General features: G+C 39.0%; 1 protein-coding gene across 1 annotated transcript in view; it reads right to left on the reverse strand.

Annotated features, from left to right (window-relative positions):
- Nucleotides 1–6585: 6585 nt before the first annotated feature.
- The window catches only part of PAX9 (paired box 9), a gene marked incomplete at its 3' end in the record, with an annotated part of 43936 nt that continues 26561 nt past the window's right edge, over nt 6586–23960 (reverse strand). Inside the window, exon 4 of the mRNA XM_081313927.1 lies at nt 6586–6840. Coding sequence (XP_081170053.1) covers nt 6586–6840 — 255 coding nt within the window. The remainder of the gene's footprint in view (nt 6841–23960) is intronic.

Below are 23960 nucleotides of genomic sequence, written 5' to 3' on the forward strand. Positions count from 1 at the left end.
AGCTTTGCCCCACTTGGGAGAAATTCACAGATTTGCAGCACTGACATTTGATGCATGGGCAAGAATTGCCGTAAGAGGAATTTTGTTGGTTATGTTTAGTCAGAAGCAGGAATTATATCAGTTCAAGAAAGCTCTCTTCCAAAAGGGTTGCAAACAACTGTAGCCAGCTCCAGAGTACTAATGAAAACAAGTACTCTCTGTGCAGATGTACTCTCTGTGCAGAATGATTTCCAGAGCTTGGGGCAGGAACTCAGCAGAATAGGCTGTAGGCTCACTTTTTCAGAGGTCTTACCAGTGTATAAGGAGCAAAATGGAAAAGGCCAGCATATAGCAGAATTTAATATGTGGCTAAAGGAGTGGTGTAAAGGAGAAGGCTTTGGTTATATTAGTCACAATGTCTGTAGCTGGTCCAATGAAAAAATGTACAAAAGAGATGGTCTGCATCCATCCAAGAAAGGGACTGAGTTACTTGGCAATAAATTCACAGCTTTTCTGGAGGAATATTTAAACTAAACAACGGGGACAGTGAGTTAATTGATACAGAACATCACTGTCCCTGGCAATCTAAAAAAATAGGGGAACTCAGGCACCACACAAGTTATGTAGCAAGTAAACACAGGGTCAGTCATAAAGGACTCAAATGTCTATATACCAATGCTCAGAGTATGAACAGTAAGCAGGGTGAACTAGAAATTCAGGTAAATGAGGGCGGATATGATATTGTTGCCATTACAGAAACATGGTGGGACGAAACCCACAAATGGAACACACAGCTAGAGGGATTTAAATTATTTAAAAGAAACAGACTAAACAAAAGAGGAGGTGGAGTTGTTCTATATATAAGAAATAACTTTATCTCTACAGAAATAGAGCACAACAATGATGAAAACTGTAAATTTGAATGTATTTGGGTCAATATAAAAGGGGGAAAAATGACATTGCCATAGGTGTATACTATAGACCACCCAACCAAGCAGAGGAAATAGATGAACTTTTTGCTAGTCAGTTAACTAAGGTATGTAGGAAGCGCATCACAATAGTAATGGGGGACTTTAATTACCCTGATATCGACTGGGAGACAAATTCTGCACCAAGTGGAAGATCTAACAGATTCCTGACAAACCTAGCAGACAACTTTCTCTCCCAAAAAGTAGAGAAGGGAACTAGGGGATTAGCCATATTGGATTTAATTCTCACCAACAGAGATGAAATGATAGAAAGTGTCAAAGCCACAGGAACCTTGGGGGGAAGTGATCATGCAATATTGGAATTCAACATTATGGAAGCACAAGCAATAGAATACAGCCAAACTAGAGTCTTGGACTTTAAAAGAGCTAATTTCAATAAACTTAGAGAGACCTTGGGAAGAATTCCATGGATGAGAATCCTAAAGGGGAAAACAACTCAAGAAGCTTGGGAAATTTTGAAAAGTGAGATAATAAAAGCCCAGTCTAGCACAATACCAACAAAGAAGAAAAATAACAGCTTTCAAAAGAAACCAGCATGGCTGCATAAAGAACTCTCTGATAAACTGAAAGATAAAAAGGACAAGTATAAGAAGTGGAAAGAGGGGCACATAACTAAGGCAGAATTTCAGCAAACAGCCCATGCCTGCAAAGATGAAGTGAGGGAAGCTAAGGCTCAAAATGAACTAAGGCTTGCGACCAAAGTCAAAAATAACAAAAAAAAGCTTCTTTCAACATATAAGAAACAAGAAAAAAGTTAAGGAAATGATTGGTCCATTAGTGGGGGAAAGTGGCAAGAAGGTGACAAGCAACAGGGAGAAAGCAGAACTATTTAACTCATTTTTTGCATCTGTCTTTACACAAAGGGAAAAAACAGTCCAACCTACCCAAACCAGTGCCATAAAAAACAGAATAGAAACGCAAGTTAAGATAGGCAAGAAAATGGTAAGTGAGCACCTGTCCAGCCTAGACGAGTTCATATCACCAGGACCAGATGGATTACACCCCAAGGTTCTCAAGGAACTGGCAGACGTGATCTCAGAACCACTGAACTATATTTTTCAAAGATCCTGGAGCACTGGGGAACTACCAGAGGACTGGAAGAGAGCTGATGTAGTTCCCATCTTCAAAAAAGGGAAAAAAATAGATCCAGGAAACTACAGACCTATCAGCCTGACCTCAACAGAGCCTTGGTGGAGCAGTGGGCTAATGCCTCCTTAAGTAACACCAGCTGCCTGCAATTAGTGCAGGTTCGCATCCCACCAGGCTCAAGGTTGACTCAGCCTTCCATCCTTCCGAGGTAGGTAAAATGAGGACCCAGATTGTTGGGGGCAATTAAGCTGACTTTGTAATAATGCCGCTTGGGGGTGTGTGTGAAAGCCCTAATAAGCAGGCATATACATAGAATGAAGGCTACTGCTAAGCTTGTAAGCCGCCCTGAGTCTTCGAAGAAGGGCGGGATATAAATGGAATTAAAATAAAATTAAAAAAAAATTAAAAATATCTGGGAAGATTCTGGAAAAGATAATCAAACAACAAATCAGCGAACACTTTGATGCGAACAAAGTTATCACTAAAAGCCAACTTGGGTTTGTCAAAAACAGATCATGCCAGACAAATCTTATTGCATTCTTTGACCAAGTGACAAAACTAGTGGACCAGAGGAATGCTGTAGATGTAATTTACTTGGACTTCAGTAAGGCATTTGATAAAGTAGATCACAACCTACTACCTGATAGGATAGAAAAATGTGGGTTAGATAGCATCACCACCAGATGGATTCGTAGCTGGCTGACAGGCCGTACTCAGCGTGTGGTCCTCAATGAAACTGCATCTACATGGAAGGAAGTATGTAGTGGGGTGCCCCAGGGCTCTGTTCTAGGCCCAGTGCTCTTCAACATCTTCATCAATGATTTGGATGAGGGGATAGATGGGGAACTCATCAAATTTGCAGACGACACCAAGCTAGCAGGAATAGCCAATACTCCAGAAGATAGGCTTAAGATACAGAAGGATCTGGACAGACTCGAACACTGGGCACTATCTAACAAAATGAAATTCAATTGTGAAAAAGTAAGGTTCTACATTTAGGCAGGAAAAATCAAATGCACAGGTATAGTATAGGTGGTACCTTGCTCAATAGTAGTAACTGTGAGAGAGATCTCGGAGTCCTAGTGGACAATCACTTAAATATGAGCCAGCAGTGTGCTGCAGCTGCCAAAAAAGCCAACACAGTGCTAGGCTGTATTAACAGAGGGATAGAATCAAGATCACGTGAAGTACTAATACCACTTTACAATGCCTTGGTAAGGCCACACCTGGAATACTGCATCCAGTTTTGGTCACCACAATGTAAAAAAGATGTTGAGACTCTAGAAAGAGTGCAGAGAAGACCAACAAAGATAATTAGGGGACTGGAGGCTAAAACATATAAGGAATGGTTGCTGGAATTGGCTATGTCTAGTTCAATGAAGAGAAGGATGAGGGGGGACATGATAGTAGTGTTCCAATATCTCAGGGATTGCCACAAAGAGGAGGGAGTCAAGCTATTCTCCAAAGAACCTGAAAGCAGGACAAGAAGCAATGGATGGAAACTAGTCAAGGAGAGAAGCAACCTAGAACTAAGGAGACACTTCCTGACAGTTAGAACAACTAACCAGTGGAACAACCTGCCTCCAGAAGTGGTGAATGCTCCAACACTGGAAGTTTTTAAGAAGAGACTGGACAGCCATTTGTCTGAAATGGTATAGGGTTTCCTGCCTGATCAGGGGGTTGGACTAGATGACCTCCAAGGTCCCTTCCAACTTATTATTATTATTAAGTATTCTTCCAAATGAAGTCTGTAGCTGAAGGGATTGGTGAGCCTCAGGGTAACAGTGCTTTTATTTAATTAAGAATTCCACCAAAGGGCACCAGGTATTACAAGCAAGTGCACTTCCTTAGGTCCTTAAAAATAAACTGTACTTACTTTCTGGTTAATTGGTTCTAGCAGTACATAAAAACAAAACAGGAGCTTGATAATGGTTTACTGATACCAGTTACAGTTTGTGAATATTCTCTCTTCAATCTATGTCATGACTAAATGATTGCAGAAGGAAAATATTTTGGAGCATTTTCTAGGAAGTCTCAATATGACATCATACATTATTTCCCTTGAATTCCCTTAGAGGTAGAACTTTGTTGACTTTTTAAAATAGAAACATGATATTCTCAGAAAAGAGACAGGATCTTATCTTATTCTCCCAGCAGTATGCTTATGTGTAATATGTCTAGGAAGAAAAGTAGATAATTTTATTAAGCATTCTTTCAAAATCTGTATTGTGCGACGTGTTTTTACATTATTGCACTAGACTTACAAAAGTACATAATATATTAATATTTAATCATGCTAGGAGATATGTCGATTTTCAAATCTTCCCTTCTCATGGTTATCTTCAACACACAATGGCAAGCTTGAGCAGGCTTTCCAAAACTATATTCACAACTTTATTATTGTCCAAGGAGAACAGACCATCTTGAAACGGTTATACTGGGGGGAAAAAATATAAGAGCAATTGGGAATCCAAGTGACCATGAAAGGATGCTTGATAAAGGATACAGAAATGAAAAAGATGAATATTGTTAACATTATAAATAATATCTGTAGTACCACCACCAATATGTCTAGGAATGAAACATGCTTATGTACAATAATGTAAACTTTACCAAAAGCCTAGTTTTGTTTTACATTCAATAAAACAGGAATTGTAGACATTTTTTCTTCTTTTACTTTTTAAAATGGCAACATGGGGAGGAGGGCTGAGGCTGGAATTACTGAACTTAGGTAGGCAAAGAAATTACAGTACAATTTGCTTTCACAGTGGTTACTTGCATCATAATTCATCCATTTTCTGCCCAAGCGCCCAATAAAAGGAACTGGAGGTAAAACTCTTATTATGGATTCTGCAATTGGCTTATTAAAAATCTCTGCCCACAATTTCACAGTAAGAGACAGGATAACTTTCCATTTCGTTTAGTTTTTTCCCCCATCCATGTCTCTTTCGTATCAGTGATGCTATTATGAATATAGGTGATTAAGTACCATATGGAAAATATTTTCTCTATACAATATATCCAGAAAACCAATCATTTTCAAATGCCACTGAAATAAATGGATTGATATACTAGTAAGTAAACGTTGATCATAGGATGCTTCTGCTGAAGAAAAAAAAGGGGAATGTTAACTTTGCTGATTCTACCTGCTCCTATAATTTGTTCTATCTTTTGAAAGGCTGTGCCAAATGCTGGGAGACTCTACAGAACAGAGTAGAAAGGGTGATTGTGGCATAATTTGTGTTGCTTGTTTTTATTTATTATATTTATTATTATTATTAGCAGCAGTTTCCATTGAACACTAGTGCCTTCCACAGACAAAAGGCATCCTTTCATTTGTGAAAGAGTGAAACAAACTTTCTGAATTCAACCCACTAAGAATATAGAGTTACAGGTAATCCTCATTCAGCAACTGCCTTGTTTAGAACTGTTCACTGTTACTACAGTGATAAAAAAGGTGACTTTGGAACAAATTCTCACAATTATAACCTTTGCAGATCTGTAAAGCAAAGGAAAGCGGATCATAAACACAGTTGCAGTTTCATTTAACATCCACTTCACCTAAGAACCAAGTTGCCAGTCCCAAGTAGTCACTAAATGAGGACTACTTGTGCTCACTTTAGATTCTTTGCTAGAAAAACCAAATGCTTTTCATTAAATCCAAGTGCTTTCAGGAGCTTTCATACTATGCTGCAGACAAAGACTTATCTAAACTTTGAACCATTAAGGCATATGACATCACCAAGAAGAGAAACAGCAAATTGCTTTGGAAATCCTTTCCCATTTTGGCAAACTCTGGGTGAGTTGGGAATGCAGTTCATGGAATTCCCACTGAATGTTCTGGAATTGCAATCCGAACACTATTGAGGGATGCTAAAGTGGGAAAAGCTTGACTAGTATGTCACCACTTAACATCAAAAAGAAAAACAGAATTCAGTTGACGAGTGGAAATGCAGATGATAACCATGTCCATATTTACAAAGAGAAAATAAAAACATTACTGCCCTTGTGATCACAATAAAATACAGGATAAATAACAGAGCCATGTATTCATTTGGTTCTATAATTTGTTACTATAAAACACAAGCTGTTAGCCATAATTACTATTAATCTGTCCATACTTTTTTCCACAAGAACTATTTTTTGGTCCAGAAGTCAATTTCTATTTTATTGCATTTGTTGGATCTACTGAGTTTCTTTGACTGATTTCTCACAAATATGAAACAATTGCACATTTGAAAAAGTCCTGTTGCTTTAAAATAAATATGCGTGGTTTTACCAATGAAACAGTCACACAAGCCCTCTGAGGGTCGTCAAATCTTCTTTATGCAGAACAGTGCAAAGGGAGACAACACATTCATCCCTTCCTTATGTTATTTACACTTACCAAACTGCAATTATTATTTGTTTTTTTAAGCACAAAATAGTTCCGGTTCATTGAGTCAGTCTGTGAAGAAGAATTAGGGGACAAAAGAAAGAACACTGGGCAGGACCGGTCCGGACCAGAAGTTCTGCCATATTTCCAATATCAGAGTGCAGAGGCAGCGATGGAGTGACTACCCTCTCTGGCCGCTTGCATGCCCTTGAAAGCCAGTGAAGCTGGAATATCACAGTTGTGGGGTGAAAGAGGAGTGCCCCCAGCATGCTGCCAGCCATGACTACCTACGTAACCAGAAGGAGCAGCACTGTATGCCATATAAGGGGACACCTGTGCTGCTGCGGGATAAGGTGCCATTGTTGGTGCAGAGACAAAACTTCCCACAGTTGGAAGGCAGCTTGGTGCCTGAAAAACAACAAAAAGAAAAGAGATGACCATTGTTGTTTGAAAAGAAAAGAAAAAAGAATTAAAAATCTAAAAAGTCTTCATTCATATAAGACCGATTTCAGATATGACATTTTCAGCTCTCCGAGGTAACACCGAAGAGCCAAGATACAAGTAAGGTAAAACCTTAAAGGCTCAAAGGTTTCAAGTTAGTCTTGGCTCCTGGCAATTGTCTGGACACGTCCTTGCAGTTTTCTTGGCAAGATTTCAGAAGAACTTTGCCACTGCCTTCTTCCCAGGATTGAGAGGGAGTGACTGGTCCAAGGTCACCTACCAAGCTTCATGCCTAAAGTAGCTAAAGAACTCACCTAAAGAACTCACCTGCCTAAAGAACTCACATTCTTCCAAATTCGAACCCGGTGCCCTAACCACTTACACCAATGTGGCTCTCTAGGTTCATTAAGTATCCCCAAATGTAACTGGGTCAAAATTTTCATACCAGATTTAAAGGAAAAAAAACACCTTGTTAAGAGGCAAGCTTACAGTAATAGCTTCTACATGGCAGACCTTAAGGAATCTATATTGTTCCTTCAAACCCCTCAAAATCATCCCAGTTCTTCAAGTCTTCAGTGGTCCAATGAGACCATTTTGCATTTGTTTTTTTAAACATTCTTCTATGAGCTAAAGATGAGGAACCTGTGTCAATAGATTACTAACCCCCTGATGTGAGAGAATGTCTTCTTTTTATTCTCTTTCACAAACTGAAATAAATACTTTCCGATAAATTAACTTTGCATCATACTTTTTTTTATTTCTGAAACTTCCTATGCAATCAACATATTATGTAGCGCTCTATCCAAGTAATTAAGGCATACCTACATCAGAACTTCCCACGCGAATTGCAGAATATCTCATCAAAACTAGCACAATTATTCTGGCAGCAACAGCTGGGTAATGGTGGCTATTATTCCCTTACCTTATTGTGCCAGGTTAAGGCCCTTTGTATGTTACAGAGCTTCTCCCTTGCCAATTCAACAGATCCTTACTATGGGAAAATGGTTGCATTCCAGTACACAGTAGTGGGAAAGGCCAAAGGAAAAAAACTCAGTAACAATGCATCTCAGATTTTAAAATGTTTCTTTTCCAGATTCTTTTAACAAGGCATACCATACTCAAAGGCATCATTAGCATTGCTTGTGAAAACAATATAGGCCTGTGCTTTCAGATTTTCTCAAAGAATGGCCATAAAATTGCCCTCTGCCTTGCTCCTACAGAGTTCCATTTGACAAGCCACATTTCAATTAATGGGAGCTGAGCAAGAACACTGCCGAGCTCATTTCTTTGGAATTTGAGCTGGAGAACTTTCCAATTGCTTTTCTGCCTTCAGAACTGAGCGCTGCTGGAAAAAATTTCCAATAGCATGAAATTTAATCCCTATAAATATTAAGAGGTATATGCTGGAAAAAATAAAATATCCAGAGCAAAGACATGCAGAAACACACAACAACAACAAAATGGGGGGGGGGGGCGGAATTAATCTCTGTAGCATCCATTCAAGTGAGGAGCAGGCCATTTTGTAATGGTCTGAACAATGGACCTGCTTTGTTTAAATTAATTGCCATTCCTTGTGAATTCTACAAAAATATACCTAAGGCTGCTTCTTATACAAAGCTAGTGGAGATTGCTAAAACTCCAGCTCCTACCACTTGTTATTCTATCCAGCAAGTCTAACAAGCATCAATAATAGTCCTACACTTTTTGAATTCTCACCTCATGGGGTTTGAATAAAACAGACCCATTCAGTCACTGAGATGGTACCAGAACTACAGTTCTTCCTGCAGCTGCTGCCCCAAGCAGACTTTCAGTCCAAGGGCTGCTCCTGAAGTTTTCTCTTAAGACAACAAAGCCTTGTTCCATTGGGCCTTTTTTCAAAAGATGCCTGAATGACAGAAGTAGTTTGCTATGCAGGATATGTGGGTGCTTTATTAAAACTTAACATGCACTTTGCTCCATCTAAATAATACTAAATCCCTCTATAATCACCAGGGCTGACATCTTGTGCCTGAGGCAAAGCAGAAAATGTTGCCCCCTCCCACCTCATTCAAAATGCAGAAGCAACTGTTTGTACCTTACTTCGGCTCTTGAATGTGAGAAAACACACACACACACAAACACAAACTCAGAGATGGAGGGTAGATCATAAGCACATATTCTCCCCCAGAGAGGGAATGGCTGAAGAGTTCTGAAAGAATGGCTGGAGGCCTCTTCTGCAATCCACAGCATCAGCCACCTCAGACAGTTGTGTCATTCTGCCAGACAAGAAGGCTGGATCTGGCAGTCACAACTTTGCTCTGCTTTGGACATACTTCATGGACACCCCGCCCCCCCCTCCTCCTTACAAGCATGACCTCTAAAATGTTGCTAATGAAAGATATGAAGTGGGAGAAACAAATGATAAAAATGATCTACACACTGGCTTACATAGGGTATTAACCCAACATTTCATTCAAATGTCACTTTGGAAAATGGGCACGTGCCCTGGACATTTACATATTCACTTAAAGCAGATTCCATTTGATTCAATGGGTCATACTCCCAAATAAACCGACTCCCATTAGAACAACACCACTAGTCAGGAAAAAAATGAGCTATGCTTATAATTTGGTCTACATGGGTTAATAGAGGAGTTGAATCACATTTGTTCATGTGACAGTTTATACAAGAAGTACATTCATTTGTGAATGAAATGAAGGGGATTAAATTCCAGAACCATATATATATATATATATATATATATATATATATATATATATATATATATATATATATATATATATATATATATATATATATATATATATATATATATATATATATATATATATATATATATATATATATATATATATATATATATATATATATATATATATATATATATATATATATATATATATATATATATATATATATATATATATATATATATATATATATATTGGGCCAATAATTCATCTAGAGAATTTCAGTTGAAGGAAATGAATACCAAAATTCAAAATCAGGAGTTGAGAGAACCCTGTGGTGTTTATGGGTTTTGAAGGTACTTAGAAGTCTTTTCTTAAGGGCTGGGTTTTCAGAAACATTTTTTTAAGTTCTGTAAATATTCTACCATAACTGAAGCCATTGTTTATAAAAGGAAACTGAATTATTGAAGATCTGTTAGTAGACGAATAGAATCTATAGTCTATCTAAGGAGTAAAATATCTAAGAAGCAAAATCCACAGGGGAGACACATTGAATTGTTTCAGCTGCTCAGAATTAATGCTTTATAGCAGTCCAAAGAAAGTGTAACTTCAGAAGAGAGAACAGTCTTCTCCTTTTTCATGGTTTGTCTGTTTAGCAAAATGCATTTTTACAATTTTGTTGTAGCTGACTCAACAGTTACGGCGCAAAGAGCCGGCCATGGGAGTTACCCCTCAATTATGCCAATTTAATCAAAGTAGAGAGAGGGCTCAAACCTGTAAACAGAATTAACATGAGTTAGGGTCCCCACCCGTGCACATAAGCATTGTATTAGAGAAACTGAAGGAACATCTATGTTTCTGCTGAAAACTGGGAATGGCAACCTTTCTGGCCATACATTTAATGTATATATTTATGTGTGGGGACCAAGATGGCACCAGTAGTTCAGCAACCAGTCACCAGATGCATTCATTGTTACTAATGTCATTGTGAATGCAGCAGGTGTGTCTGTTTCACAATTCTTAACACAAGGGTCTTACAGCGTAAAATACCATGTGAAACAACCGAGTGAGAAAAGATGGCAGGAAGATGAAATTAAAAATACATCCCAGAACAAGTGAGCTGTGCAAAGAGCCTTAGAGAATTAAATCAGATATTGCACAAAGGTTATCTAAGAGAGTCTTCTAGACATAGGAGTTGGAAGAAGTCCTAGCATCAGAAGTTGCTATGCTGGCCAAAAGGTAGGACCTTCCCGTTCCCTTGGGGTTATCCAGAATTATCAGCACCAATCTACCACTGCCACTCTTCCCTGCTCAGCCTTCAGATGTACTTAGGCAGCAGCAGAACATCTGGATGAAGGCAGTGGATTAAAGCTACTTTAAAGCCACCATTTTCTACAGTTAGATACCTGATGTTAGGCATTACATTTTCAGAAGTCTAAGATAACAACACAATCATCTTTAGTATTCAGTGTTCTTGGGTATTATCCTAAGATGGGAGTCCTAGCAAGCCTTGGTGGAGCAGTGGGCTAATGCCTCCTTAAGTAACACCAGCTGCCTGCAATTAGTGCAGGTTCGCATCCCACCAGGCTTAAGGTTGACTCGGCCTTCCATCCTTCCGAGGTAGGTAAAATGAGGACCCAGATTGTTGGGGGCAATAAGCTGACTTTGTAATAATGCCGCTTGGGGGAGGGGCGAAATCCCTAATAAGCAGGCATATACATAGAATGAAGGCTATTGCTAAGCACATTGATTTGTGCTTAGATTGTAAGCCACCCTGAGTCTTCGGAGAAGGACGGGATATAAATGGGATTAAAAATAAATAAATAAATAAATCTCACAATAGAGCTATATTGCTACAGTAGAGATAGGACACAAATTGGAAAGTAGTGTTGTGGAACGTTATCTTTTAAAAAGACTGTACTCTGAATATATATGGGAATATTATACTGAATGAAAAGATGAGGCATGGATTTTAACTCTGGAGTTCTTTTCCAATTTGGACCTAGCCACAGATTATTATTTTTTAAAATGTTCTGGAGAACAGGACATTTAGCTGTATTGTTTCAAGCTGCTAATCTGATTCCCAAAATAATGTTAAAATGTTCTTTTTGGCTAAAGAAGGAACAAGCCTTAATTAAATCTGCATGTTTAGCTAAGTAATTAGTGGTTGGCAAGTATATCTCAAAGGCAGATATCTCTGTCTTATTGGATTTAACAGATCCTCCAGACTGGTTCTTATCCAAATGAAGGAAGGTTTCCCAGTTTAAGAGCCAAGAAAGAGAATGGCACACACTTTTTGAATACTAATCATTTTTTTCTTTTCTCTTTTACTCATATTGACCTCATCCTTTCATCCCAGAAGTAGGAGGGTCTTTATTTTATTGGGCTAGGGTGAATCAAAGTTTCTCAAATGTTATTTTGTTTGTTGAGAGATCTCTAGTTGAGCTCCTAGAAGCATCAGCCATTCCTTTGCCAATTACATTTGGACACCCTGTATTTCTAACCAAGAAGAACAGATGATCCAAAACCCTGGAGCTTTTCCATCATTTTTTCCCCTCAGAAAAAGAATGAGCAACAGAAATTGGATGCTGACCAGATAAACAAATGCAAAATGCTGTCTCATGGAAGCCTCACTCATTCCAGCAATAATAAAGTTTCTGGATACCCATGAACAAAAGCTCCTACTCTTTTTCCACCAGAAAATTATTATTTTTTTTCTTCAATGGGACAAGTGCAAGACCAGCATCTTGGAGCAGTAAAGAGCTTTGCATCTCTATTGTAAAACTTTCAGTTTAGACTTTGTGCAAAATTGAGGGATGTGCTGCTAAACTAGGTGGATCCTAGTTAAATCTGTCTTCCTTCTTTTTCTACTTTTCTCTCCTTCTACTATTGTAGTTTTGCTTCTTCTTCTACTAGATACTGTATTGTTTAAGAAAGGGAGAAATCAACTGTCCAAATTTTCCTCCTTCTCCCCAACACCCTTTTAAGATCCCTTCCTTTCTTTCTTTCTTTCTTTCTTTCTTTCTTTCTTTCTTTCTTTCTTTCTTTCTTTCTTTCTTTCTTTCTTTCTTTCTTTCTTTCTTTCTTTCTTTCTTATACTGTCTATAATTTCCAAACTTCTGACACCCCAACTTGCCTACAGCAACTCTTTCACAAATTATTCCTATCTACTATTATTCCTACTTCCAAACAGGCTGAGTAATCAAGAACATGCTACTTCAAGCACAATTTTAACCCTAGCCAAGTTGCACTCATGCCAGCTAAATTTCATTTATAAATGTTTTTGTTGTGGTCTGTACATTGTATCGATAACATTTATTTTTATGTCTCATTTAATCAACCTTTTACCCTATGTTGTATTTTGAATTAGACTTTCCTTAACAAAAACCATAGGATTTGTTGCATTTTTGCTATTCTTCAAAGAAATCACTTGAACACTTGATTAAACACATTTAATGTGCATCTGTTAATAGAAACATTTTACTTTGAAAAAGCTTATATTTATATCTCTCCATGTTAATTCATGAAGGTACACTTTTGGGAATCTCATCTTTGAATCACCATCCTGGATTACATCTGGTAATTCCAAAATCAGCCCCTGTACCACTGACTGCAAAGATCAAAAAATTATTTCTAAGGGAAAAGGAGCAAACAATCAGTTTTAATGAGCATTAAGCCTCCAGCACCTCTCCAGAGATGCCAGATTGTAGAGAGCATAGACAATGAAGGACAGAAAGAAGAACTGCTACCAATGCTACAATCAGAATAGAATAGAGCTGGAAGGGACCTTGGGTGTCTTCTAGTCCAGCCCCCTGCTCAAGTTGGAGAACCTATAACATCTCAGAAAGGTAATTGTCTAGCCTCGTCTTAAAAATCTCCAGTGATGGAGTGCCCACGATTTCTGAAGGCAAGCTGTTCCGTTGGTTGATTGTCCTCACTGTCAGGAAGTTTCTCCTTAATTCCAGGGTGCTTCTATCTTTGATCAGTTTCCAACCATTGTTTCTCGTCCTGCCTTCTGGTGCTTTGGAGAATAATTTGACCCCCTCTTCTTTGTGGCAGCCCCTCAAATACTGGAATACTGCTATCATGTCACCCCTATTTCTTCTTTTCTTTAGAGTAGCCAAATCCAAGTCCCACAGCCATTCTTTGTATGTTTTAGTCTCCAGGCCTTTGATCATCTTAGTTGCTCTTCTCTGATTTTTTTCCAAACTCTCAAAATCTTTTTTATGATATGGTGACCAAAATTGGCTGTAATATTCCAGGTGTAGTCTTACTAGGGTTTTATAAAGCGGATACAAGCCCAGGCCCAGCCTGGGCCCAAAAACTAACTTGAGGAAACATTCCAGACAACCACTGCCTAATTCACACGTGTATAAAGTGAGACAGAAAAATGTTGGGTCAGTCACTCTCTCTCAGCCCAATTCACCTCAAAGGGTTGTTGCTGGAGGGGAAACAGGAGGAGAAAGGAGCATTAGTTATGTTCATTATCTTGAGTTATTTATAAAAAAAAACCCACTAAAGACTTTGAAGATTCTGTTACTATAGCTATTATAATAAAAGTAGTCTTGTCCTACATAGAAACATAGAAAACTGAGGGTAGAAAAAGACCTAGTGGTCCATCATGTCTGCCCTTTGAGTTTATTTGTTATTTTCTTTTTAATTTATTTACTTATTATTTTTACTTTTTTTATTTTATTCATTTTTATTTTATTTTTTTATTTTTGACAGATGATAGACATTTGTTTTATCCCAAGTGTATTTAAAATCAGTTACTTATGACTGACCCACTACGTCCGCTGGAAGTAATGAAGTAATACTTTCTAACAATACTTTTGAACTTCCCTCCTGTCAGTTTCACATTATGCCCCCATGTTCTTGATTTTTGCTTAATATTGAAAATTCTACCTTCTAGAACATTATTCACACCATTAATATATTTAAAGGTTTCAGTCATGTCAGCCATTTCCTTTCTGCCCTTCAGGCTGTACATATTCAGTTCCTCCAATCTCTCCTGGTAGGTTTGGTCCCTCAGACCTTTCACTATTTTTGTTGCCCCTCTCTGGACGCACTCAATCTTATCAATATATTTTTTAAGTGAAGTCCCCAGAACTGGACCCAGTATTCCAACTAAAACCCTATATAGCAGGATTAGGACCTCCTTTTTCCTGCCGGTGAACCCTCTAGAGATGTAGCTCAGAATTTTGTTTGCCTTCACGGTTGCCTGGCTACACTGTTTGCTCATTTTGCAACCATCTGCTATGGGCACCCCTAAATCTTTTTCTTCTGTTGTTCTATATAACACTGCACTCCCCCCACCAATATTTATTTAATTGGATTTGTATACCGCCCTTTCCCGAAAGACTCAGGGCAGTTAACAGGGTAATTAAAACAAGAAATACAAAATTAAAAACAATTAAAAAGATTATAACAGTCCCTGAAAAAGTAAAAAACCCCAATTAAAATTAGAATTAAAATATGTTGTACTGTATCCCCTGTTGGAGGATTCTTTTTCCTTAAGTGGATGTTCTTACATTTAGAAATGTCGAACTCCAGTTTCCACACTTTTTACCAATTTTCCAGCAAGGCCAAATTATTTTCCACGTTATGAATACCCCCAGGAACGTGAATTCTATTACACACGTTTGTGTCATCTGCAAAAAAGAAAAACCTTATCCTAGCTATCTTTCTGTGATATTACAAACACATTGAACAGAACAGGACCTAGGACTGAGCCTTGTGGTAGACTACTTGTGGAAGCAAGTATCATCATCAAGGAAAAGAAAGTAGAGTCATTACAGAAAAGAGACTTCTAAATGTTGGAGATTGATGGTAGATGGATTGTCACAAGGCAAAATATTTCAAGTTTCAGGAACAAGGAAGCAGATGCTACAGAAGGTTCTAGGCTAAAAACAAGAATTTGATGTACATCCAAAGGTGGAGAGGAGACCTGTTTGGAGGTTTCAAAATATTCAAAATATACTATTTCATAGTATAAGAGTGACACAAATAAGATGTCTTCCATTTGCCCCTGATTCATGTTTAGTAAAGAACATATTTCTTAAAGAAAGTGTTGATGATTGCTGTACACAAATAAGTTTTCCATTCTGTGAACACTGTTCATAGATAAAATGTCAGGAATTGGATCCTTGGAATAATTCCTGTTAGAGTTGTGCTTTGTGGCATAATCTATATGCAAAAGTCATAATCTATATGCAAAAGTTTTCAGCCTGTCCCTGCATAGAAAAAAGCAGCATCCAAACTGGACAAAGGTATTTCCACCTTGCAGTCATGTATGCCATGCAGATTGGAGTGGGCAGGGTTGTTTGGACTCAAACTGAACAACAGTGAATCTCCATGGAATACTCTCAGTCCTCCAGGTCATGGTTGTCCCAAAGGTGATTTTTCAAAAGGCAACTGTGACTTTTTTTCTCCTTGAAGACATTTTGCTTCTAATCTAAGGAGCTTCTTTAGTTGGAGCCTATACCAGTGGTGGCGAACCTATGGCACACATGCCAGAGGCGGCACTCAGAGCCCTCTTTGTGGGCACACGTGCCATGCCCTGGAGTTGGCAGCCGTCCCTCTTCAACCAGCCGTCCAAGGTCCCATGTGGCCAGATGCATTCCGGCATGGCTGGTTTCCCTCCCCCTGTCCCATCCCTCCTGGCCTCGCATGCTGTCCTTTTCCCAGGCACAACCCACTGCATCACCTCCTCAGCTGTCGGCCAGCTGTCCAGCTCAGAGGTGGCTTGTCTGAACTGCTGGCGGTGGGCTACAGAGCCCCAGAATGTGCCGGTCGAGGAGCCGGCTGCTGACAGACACCGTCAGCCACCATATGCTTGCTGGCCTCTGTGTGCGGGGACCGATGGTGTCAAGCAGCAGCTGCCCCTGCCTTGCCTTGCCCCGCGACAATGGTACCCCCGCCTCGCCTCACCCTGCAGGACGAGCCTCCTGCCCACCGCCCCTCCTGCTAGAGACCTCCTGGATCTCCCCCAACTCTGCCCGGCCCCCACAGGTGTCCCTCCCCATGAGCAACATCGAGGTGACCACGCCCACCTTGGCCACACCCACCCACTCTGCCATGACCAACACACCCATGCCCACCCAGTGGGCCACGCCCACACAGCACCCAGCAATAAATAAGTGGGGTTTGGGTTGCAGTTTGGGCACTCGGTCTCTAAAAGGTTCTCCATCACTGGCCTATACCATTTAGTCAGAACTGAAGAAGCTTCTTGGCTGAGAAGTGAAATGTCTTCAAGGAAAAACAAAGTCCAGTTGCCTTTTGAAAAAACACCTTTGGATGAACAACAGTGAAGAGTTTTTAAGCCTTCATAAACTGTCATAGGCAAAAAGACACATATACGTGACTCTTGTCAATGCCAATCTGGGCAGAAATGAAGGTAGAAAACAAGCAGATGCATTTGCTTAAGGAAAACTATATATTTGTGTGTATTTGCCAAAATTCAGGACTGGATTACATTAAAATAAGCATTTTTTAAAATGTTTCCTTCATTAAAATTCTCTGTGTCTGTCAGTTCATATGTTGCTTGCACGAATAAAGAAGGTAAGGTTTGGTTTCATTTGCAATTAGTTGAGACCAAAGCATAGCGTGGCTGCACTATATGGCCTGTTAATGGGCTGGTTAAGCAATGCTCACCCAAACATGGAAAGCTGAAGAGCTGAGCACCTCCTGGCAAAGTATAAGGCCAGGTTCCATGGGAGAAAAAGAATGCTGGCAGAAGGTGAGGAAAATAGAGAGAAAAATAAATCCATGATGCTATTTTTCTTAGTAAAGAAGAAACTCCTGGTCTGTAAATCCTGACTCAGCACAACACTACAACTCTATGGTCATGTATATGAAAGAACAAAGACAGAAAGTAGATTTAGTATAAGAGGGTGGGGATAACATTCAAGCAGCTATTAACATTTCTGGAAATCCCAAAATTTGTCCAAATTTATTTAACTTTAATTGACTGCACTGTATTGATGGATCTACTGTCTTTGGCAATGCTTAAGACTGAACTACCATTTGACGTTTTATGTATAAGCTAAACACAGAATAATTTGTATATTGAAGCTGTCCAGAGATTAAATTGTGTACTGGGAAGTCCCAGACGCAAAGACGAATAAACAACTCTTCAATTTAATCTACTATCTCTCAAATGCACATACCAACAAGAACATTGGGCAAATTTAATTTACAGGAATATTATATAACATGCACAGACACGGTTGCTGATATAGGGATCATTATATTTTTATAATCAGCATTCTCCATCTTAGCAACTGCAAATTTATTGCACTGTGTCTCCTATCACCCCCTGGGAAAATAACAACTGTAGACTAAAGCCTCTGAACCTCAGGATGGACATGGGCACTAAAGAGCAGTTATGTTTACAAAAGGAAACATTTCTGATTTTAGCCAATTTCTCCCTCCAGATGCCTGCTTATATTCTCTAAAACAGGCTGCATTAACAGAGGGATAGAATCAAGATCACGTGAAGTACTAATACCACTTTACAATGCCTTGGTAAGGCCACACCTGGAATACTGCATCCAGTTTTGGTCACCACGATGTAAAAAAGATGTCGAGACTCTAGAAAGAGTACAGAGAAGAGCAACAAAGATGATTAGGGGGCTGGAGGTTAAAACATATAAGGAACGGTTGCTGGAATTGGGTATGTGTAGTTTAATGAAGAGAAGAGTGAGGGGTGACATGATAGCAGTGTTCCAATATCTCAGGGATTGCCACAAAGAAAAGGGAGTCAAACTATTCTCCAAAGTGCCTGAAAGCAGGACAAGAAGCAACAGATGGAAACTAATCAAGGAGAGAAGCAACCTAGAACTAAGGAGAAATTTACTGACATTTAGAACAATTAATCAGTGGAACAACCTGCCTCCAGAAGTGGTGAATGCTCCAACACTGGAGGTTTTTAAGAAGAGACTGGACAGCCATTTGTCTGAAATGGTATAGGGTTTCCTGCCTGAGCAGGGGGTTGGACTAGATGACCTCCAAGGTCCCTTCCAACTTATTATTATTATTATTATTATTATTATTATTATTATTATTATTATTATTATTATTATTATTATTATTATTATTATTATTATCACATTCAGGGTTTCTGTGGAATGGTCCACAGCCCTCAGAAACTGTGTACTAGAATGAGGAAGCAGAAAAGCTCTGTTGAACATACAGAAGCATTAGTGAGCATTAAGATTTAATGGACTGTCTTTTTTATCATACTCAGATTCTGTTTTAAGCACAACCACTTTTCTCTCGCCCCAGCTTCATATGACCCACCAATATATTTCACAACACTCACATTTGACCCTTGACCTACAGAAGCTCATCCACGCATAAAATAAATCATCCAATTTTGCAGCTCCTACTGGCTTTCCATGCTCAGCTATACTTCAAAGTCTGTTAACTTCACACACTGTACCTGGATATCATCCCCCAAGGAAGAATTTTCAACTGGGACATATTTCAGTACTGAAATGTTGTTTTATCTTATTGGCCATTAGTTTTCAATACATTATTTATTGGTCTGATATTACAGTCCTTCTGCAAACCAACCACATGTTTGAAACCTTCAGCTCAGCAGATTGTCAAAACATGACCCTAACAGACTAAACCCTTTGTAAAACAGCTAGAAAAGTTGCCTGTTTGTCTAAGGCTCACAGCACTATTAGTACATATTTATATTTTTGACAGAATGAACTTCAAAAAAGGGCTGCTGGAATTGGGTATGTCTAGTTTAATGAAGAGAAGGACGAGGGGGGACATGATAGCAGTGTTCCAATATCTCAGGGGTTGCCACAAAGAAGAGGGAGTCAGGCTATTCTCCAAAGCGCCCAAAGGCAGGACAAGAAGCAATGGATGGAAACTAATCAAGGAGAGAAGCAACCTAGAACTAAGGAGAAACTTCCTGACAGTTAGAACAATTAACCAGTGGAACAACCTGCCTCCAGAAGCTGTGAATGCTCCAACACTGGAAGTTTTTAAGAAGAGAATGGACAGCCATTTGTCCAAAATGGTATAAGGTTTCCTGCCTGAGCAGGGGGTTGGACGGGTTGGACTAGATGACCTACAAGATCCCTTCCAACTTAATGTGCAATCAGCCCAGGTTCGAATCTCAGAAGGGTGTGGCTGACTGATGAGAACAAATAATTTTGAAATAGCTATATCAGTCTTCCTTTAATTCTTTGTTAGCAATCCAAAACATTTACGCAAATAATGATTGTCACAGTTGCGACTACCACCTGTGGACGGCCTGAGTTTGGGCTGATACAGGCAAAAAGATTTGGCCCGTATTTGGGCTGGCAAGGTGTTCAAAATACTATATATATATATATACCCATACACACACACACACACACACACACACACACACACACACATATATGTATATGTATATATAAAGCAGACATATTTCACAGGATTGAGCATGCCACTTCGGTTTGCTTTACTGAATGGTAAATTGGATGGTTTGATGTTATTCAGACCAATTTTTACAGTCCCAGGAGAAGACTTAATATATTGCCCAATTCAGCTTGATCAACCTACAAATAATGAACATCTTATTCGTGGATGTGAGTTTTTAAGAGTAGAGATACATTTAACACAGGTAGCTTCTTTAAAAAAAAGGTTGGGGTGATATCTTCTCTTCCTTTTCCAGAAGCAAACTCCATTGATTTAAAAACTAGATTTCTGAATAAATAGTTAGCATTGGAGAATTTGCCTGAATTCTACCATCTCTGCCCACTATTGGTTTTGCATCCAGTGTTAGAGAGTACAAACATTTACAGAGGCATGTGGTCAAAGGAAATTAATTGGGTTCTTTTTCTAAGCAAATTTTATTTGCCTAAGAACTTGAAAAAGATAATAATGAAAAAAATCCATCCTCAAGTCCACTACCTCAATTAGGTAGCATGAAAATGGCAACATGAGGAGCTATGAAAAGACAGGCATATTCAATGTTCAGAAAAAACACAAAACCCCACAGAGACTGACTGGTATGATGGCTTTCAATAACCAAACAGAAGGATCACTGTTACAGCAGCAATTTTTTTGCAGCTGACATTTCTTTGGCCTTTAAGTCAAATCATAAATCTGCATCTTTGCCTTTTAGACAAGGTTGTGCAGCATTTTTCAAACTGAGGACATTTCTTGGCTTCATAATCATAGGCCAGAGGCTGCACTCTCAAAAGTAACTGCGGCCAAGAAAATAATATTTGTTCTTTTAAATGTATTTCAAATTAATTAAATTTGATTGACACTGTTACTCTCTATGTACCTACTAATGTTTTCCCTCGGTTACATTAAATATTGCAAAATTTGTGCTTTGACACCATGCATATTCCTCTAATTATCCACCTTTTCTATTAAGGAAAAAAAACAAGGAACAAATCTCGATTGTCCAATTAGGAAAAAATAGACAAAAATAGCAATAGCAATATCACTTAGACTTATATACTGCTCCATAGTGTATAGCACTCTTTGAGCATTTTACAACATCAGCATATTGCCCCCAACAATCTGGGTCCTCATTTTACCAACCTCGGAAGGATAGAAGGCTGAGTCAGCTTTGAGCTGTTCAGGATTGAATTCCTGGCAGTGGGCAGAGTTAGCCTGCAATACTACATTCTAACCACTGCACCATCACTACAATATATTTGTAGTGTCACATTAATATGAACCAGAGTTAGAATGATCTATGTATCCCAGTATACATCTTTTAAGATTGGCATGATTTCATTATATATGGTAGAGTAGGAAAACCCAAAGTAGTCCAGATGTATCCTCATTTTTTTCTTCCATGATTCTGCCTGGACTGAACAAACGTAGCAGAGATATAAGATTACATTAAAATAACAAATAGATTTCTTAAAGCAACAGCTTTTCTTTTTTCCATGTACGTGAAACATTTTCCTAAAGTTTTCCTAAATCATATGAGTCCAGGCAAGTAGTGAAACTGCACAGATAACACAAGATTAATATAATGACAATACTTTTGTGAGCTGCGTGGCCATTTAAGTTGAAATCAATCAATCAAATACAATATGTTTGTAAAATATGGGGTAAAGGAGTGGTCTATATATCTACTCTATCATTTAGCAATTTAGTTTCTAGTTAATACTTATTTTTTAAGAACTTAAACGAATATTGAGAATAGTTATATCCTATCTGAGAATCTAATCAGAAATCCAGATAATCAGTATTGCCTCACTACATTCATAATGATATCAAGCTGTGACCTAATAACTTTTAATATAATTCATAGTTTGCAATTTGAACTTATTATTTTTACTTGGATGCTGAATTTCTGTAATATGGAGGAAAGGACTTCTTTCATGATTGCTTCCCTTTTAATATTTAATTTAATTTAATTTAATAATTTGATTTCTATACCGCCCTTCTCCCGAAGGACTCAGGGCGGTGAACAGGGCAATACACAATAAAAATCAGATACAAAAATTAAAAAACCATTAAAAACCAATTAAACATCATGCCCATAATATCAATACATATTAAGTTAAAAACTAATTTTAAAAACCCAACCCCATCCCGTCAGACCAGGCCAGCTTGTTCAAAAAAGAAAGTTTTAAGATCGCGCCGGAAGGAGCGAAGGTCGGGGGCCGTCCAGAGCTCAACCGGTAAGCTGTTCCAAAGGTCTGGCGCGCCCACAGAGAACGCTCTCCCCCTGGGGGTCACCAATCGGCATTCTTTGATCGGCGGCACCCTGAGGAGGCCCTCTCTGTGGGAGCGCACTGGACGGAGGGACGTTGATGCCGGTCGCAGGTGTTGCCGTAGGTAATCCGGACCCATGCCATGAAGGGCTTTGTACGTCATAACTAACACCTTGAACCTCACCCGGAGAGCAACCGGTAGCCAATGCAGCTCGCGGAGCAGAGGTGTAACAAGGGAGTATCGGGAAACTCCCAAGACGACTCGCGCGGCTGCATTCTGCACCAGCTGGAGTCTCCGGGTGGACCTCAAGGGCAGCCCCATGTAGAGAGCATTACAGTAGTCTAGACGAGAGGTCACGAGCGCATGAGTGACTGTGCGCAAGGCATCCCAGTCTAGATAGGGCCGCAACTGGCGCACCAGGCGAACCTGGGCAAAGGCCCCCCTAGTCACAGCTCCAATATGCTCTTCCAAGGAGAGCTGTGAATCTAGAAGGACCCCCAAGTTGCAGGCCCTATCTACGGGGGGTAATAGCTCACCCCCCATGGCCAATGATGGGATAATCGGAATTTCCTGGGATGCCGGCACGAACAGCCACTCAGTCTTGTCAGGGTTGAGTCGAAGCCTGTTCCTCCCCATCCAGACCCGGACCGCCTCCAGGCAACGTATTTATTGTATTTATTGATTTATTGTTGTTTTATTGTTGTTAGCCGCCCTGAGTCCTTCAGCAGATAGGGCGGCATATAAGTCCCATAATTAAGTTAAATTAAATTAAATTAAATGCAGGAAAGCAGAAAGGGCTTTTTTAAATAAAAAAACCCAGGTTTTGGAGTCCCCCCTCCTTTCTGATAAACTGTGGGCTTCTGCTGAGAATTCAGGACAAGGAAGTACATTTTTACATTGTGCAGTTTAATTGTTAAATTAGCATCCACAAAATATTTTAAGCTTCACCAGCTCTTTAAAGTAACACTAATGAAACTAAAAACAGAGCTATTATTTATTTTATTGCATTTTTTTCCTTTACAATTTTTTTTTTTGCTCTATGACTAAGGATGCTAATTATTGAATTTGTGTTTGGGAATTAAGCAAACAGGACTTGAAATAAATTCTATGATCTTTCTTCAACTTCAGTTCCTAAAGTATCACATAAGATTTAAGAGATCTATAGGTGACTTAAAGCTGCTTCGTTTACAGCTTTTTTTACAACTCTTCTCTAGCTTTTGTTTTCCCAGTCATGCACTTTTTTAAAATATTTCATATCCCTAATTCTGGAGGCTTCAACAACCAACAAAACAAGCCTCTAAAATATCACGGTCCCTGATTCTCATCAATTTTGCTGGCAATGTTTTGCTCTTTTCTTCCACATTCTAATACCATCCACAGTAGTTGAGAAGCTATTAAGAAGACACCTTTGACTTTCTTCATTTTCAAGAAAAAGAACTGCTTGGCTTTTAAGATATAGATGAAAGCTGGTCAACAAATAAAGAAGAGCACTGAATTAGATTTGAATATTTTGTGCATTGGTTGTCACATTTCAGAAAAATGAAGGTTTCACCATGACATAGAGTCTTAGAGTTTACTGCTACTGCCAAAACTGCAGCCAAGCAGATAGAAATGCCATCACATTATCACTTACAACCTGCACACCAAGCTACAAATTCAGTATTCTCTGTTCAGAAGAAACTTGGGGTCACTTTGAAACGAATGCTT

This window comes from Vipera berus, assembly GCF_964194415.1.
Source record: "Vipera berus genome assembly, chromosome: 1".
In the NCBI taxonomy this organism is placed as follows: Eukaryota; Metazoa; Chordata; class Lepidosauria; order Squamata; family Viperidae; genus Vipera; species Vipera berus.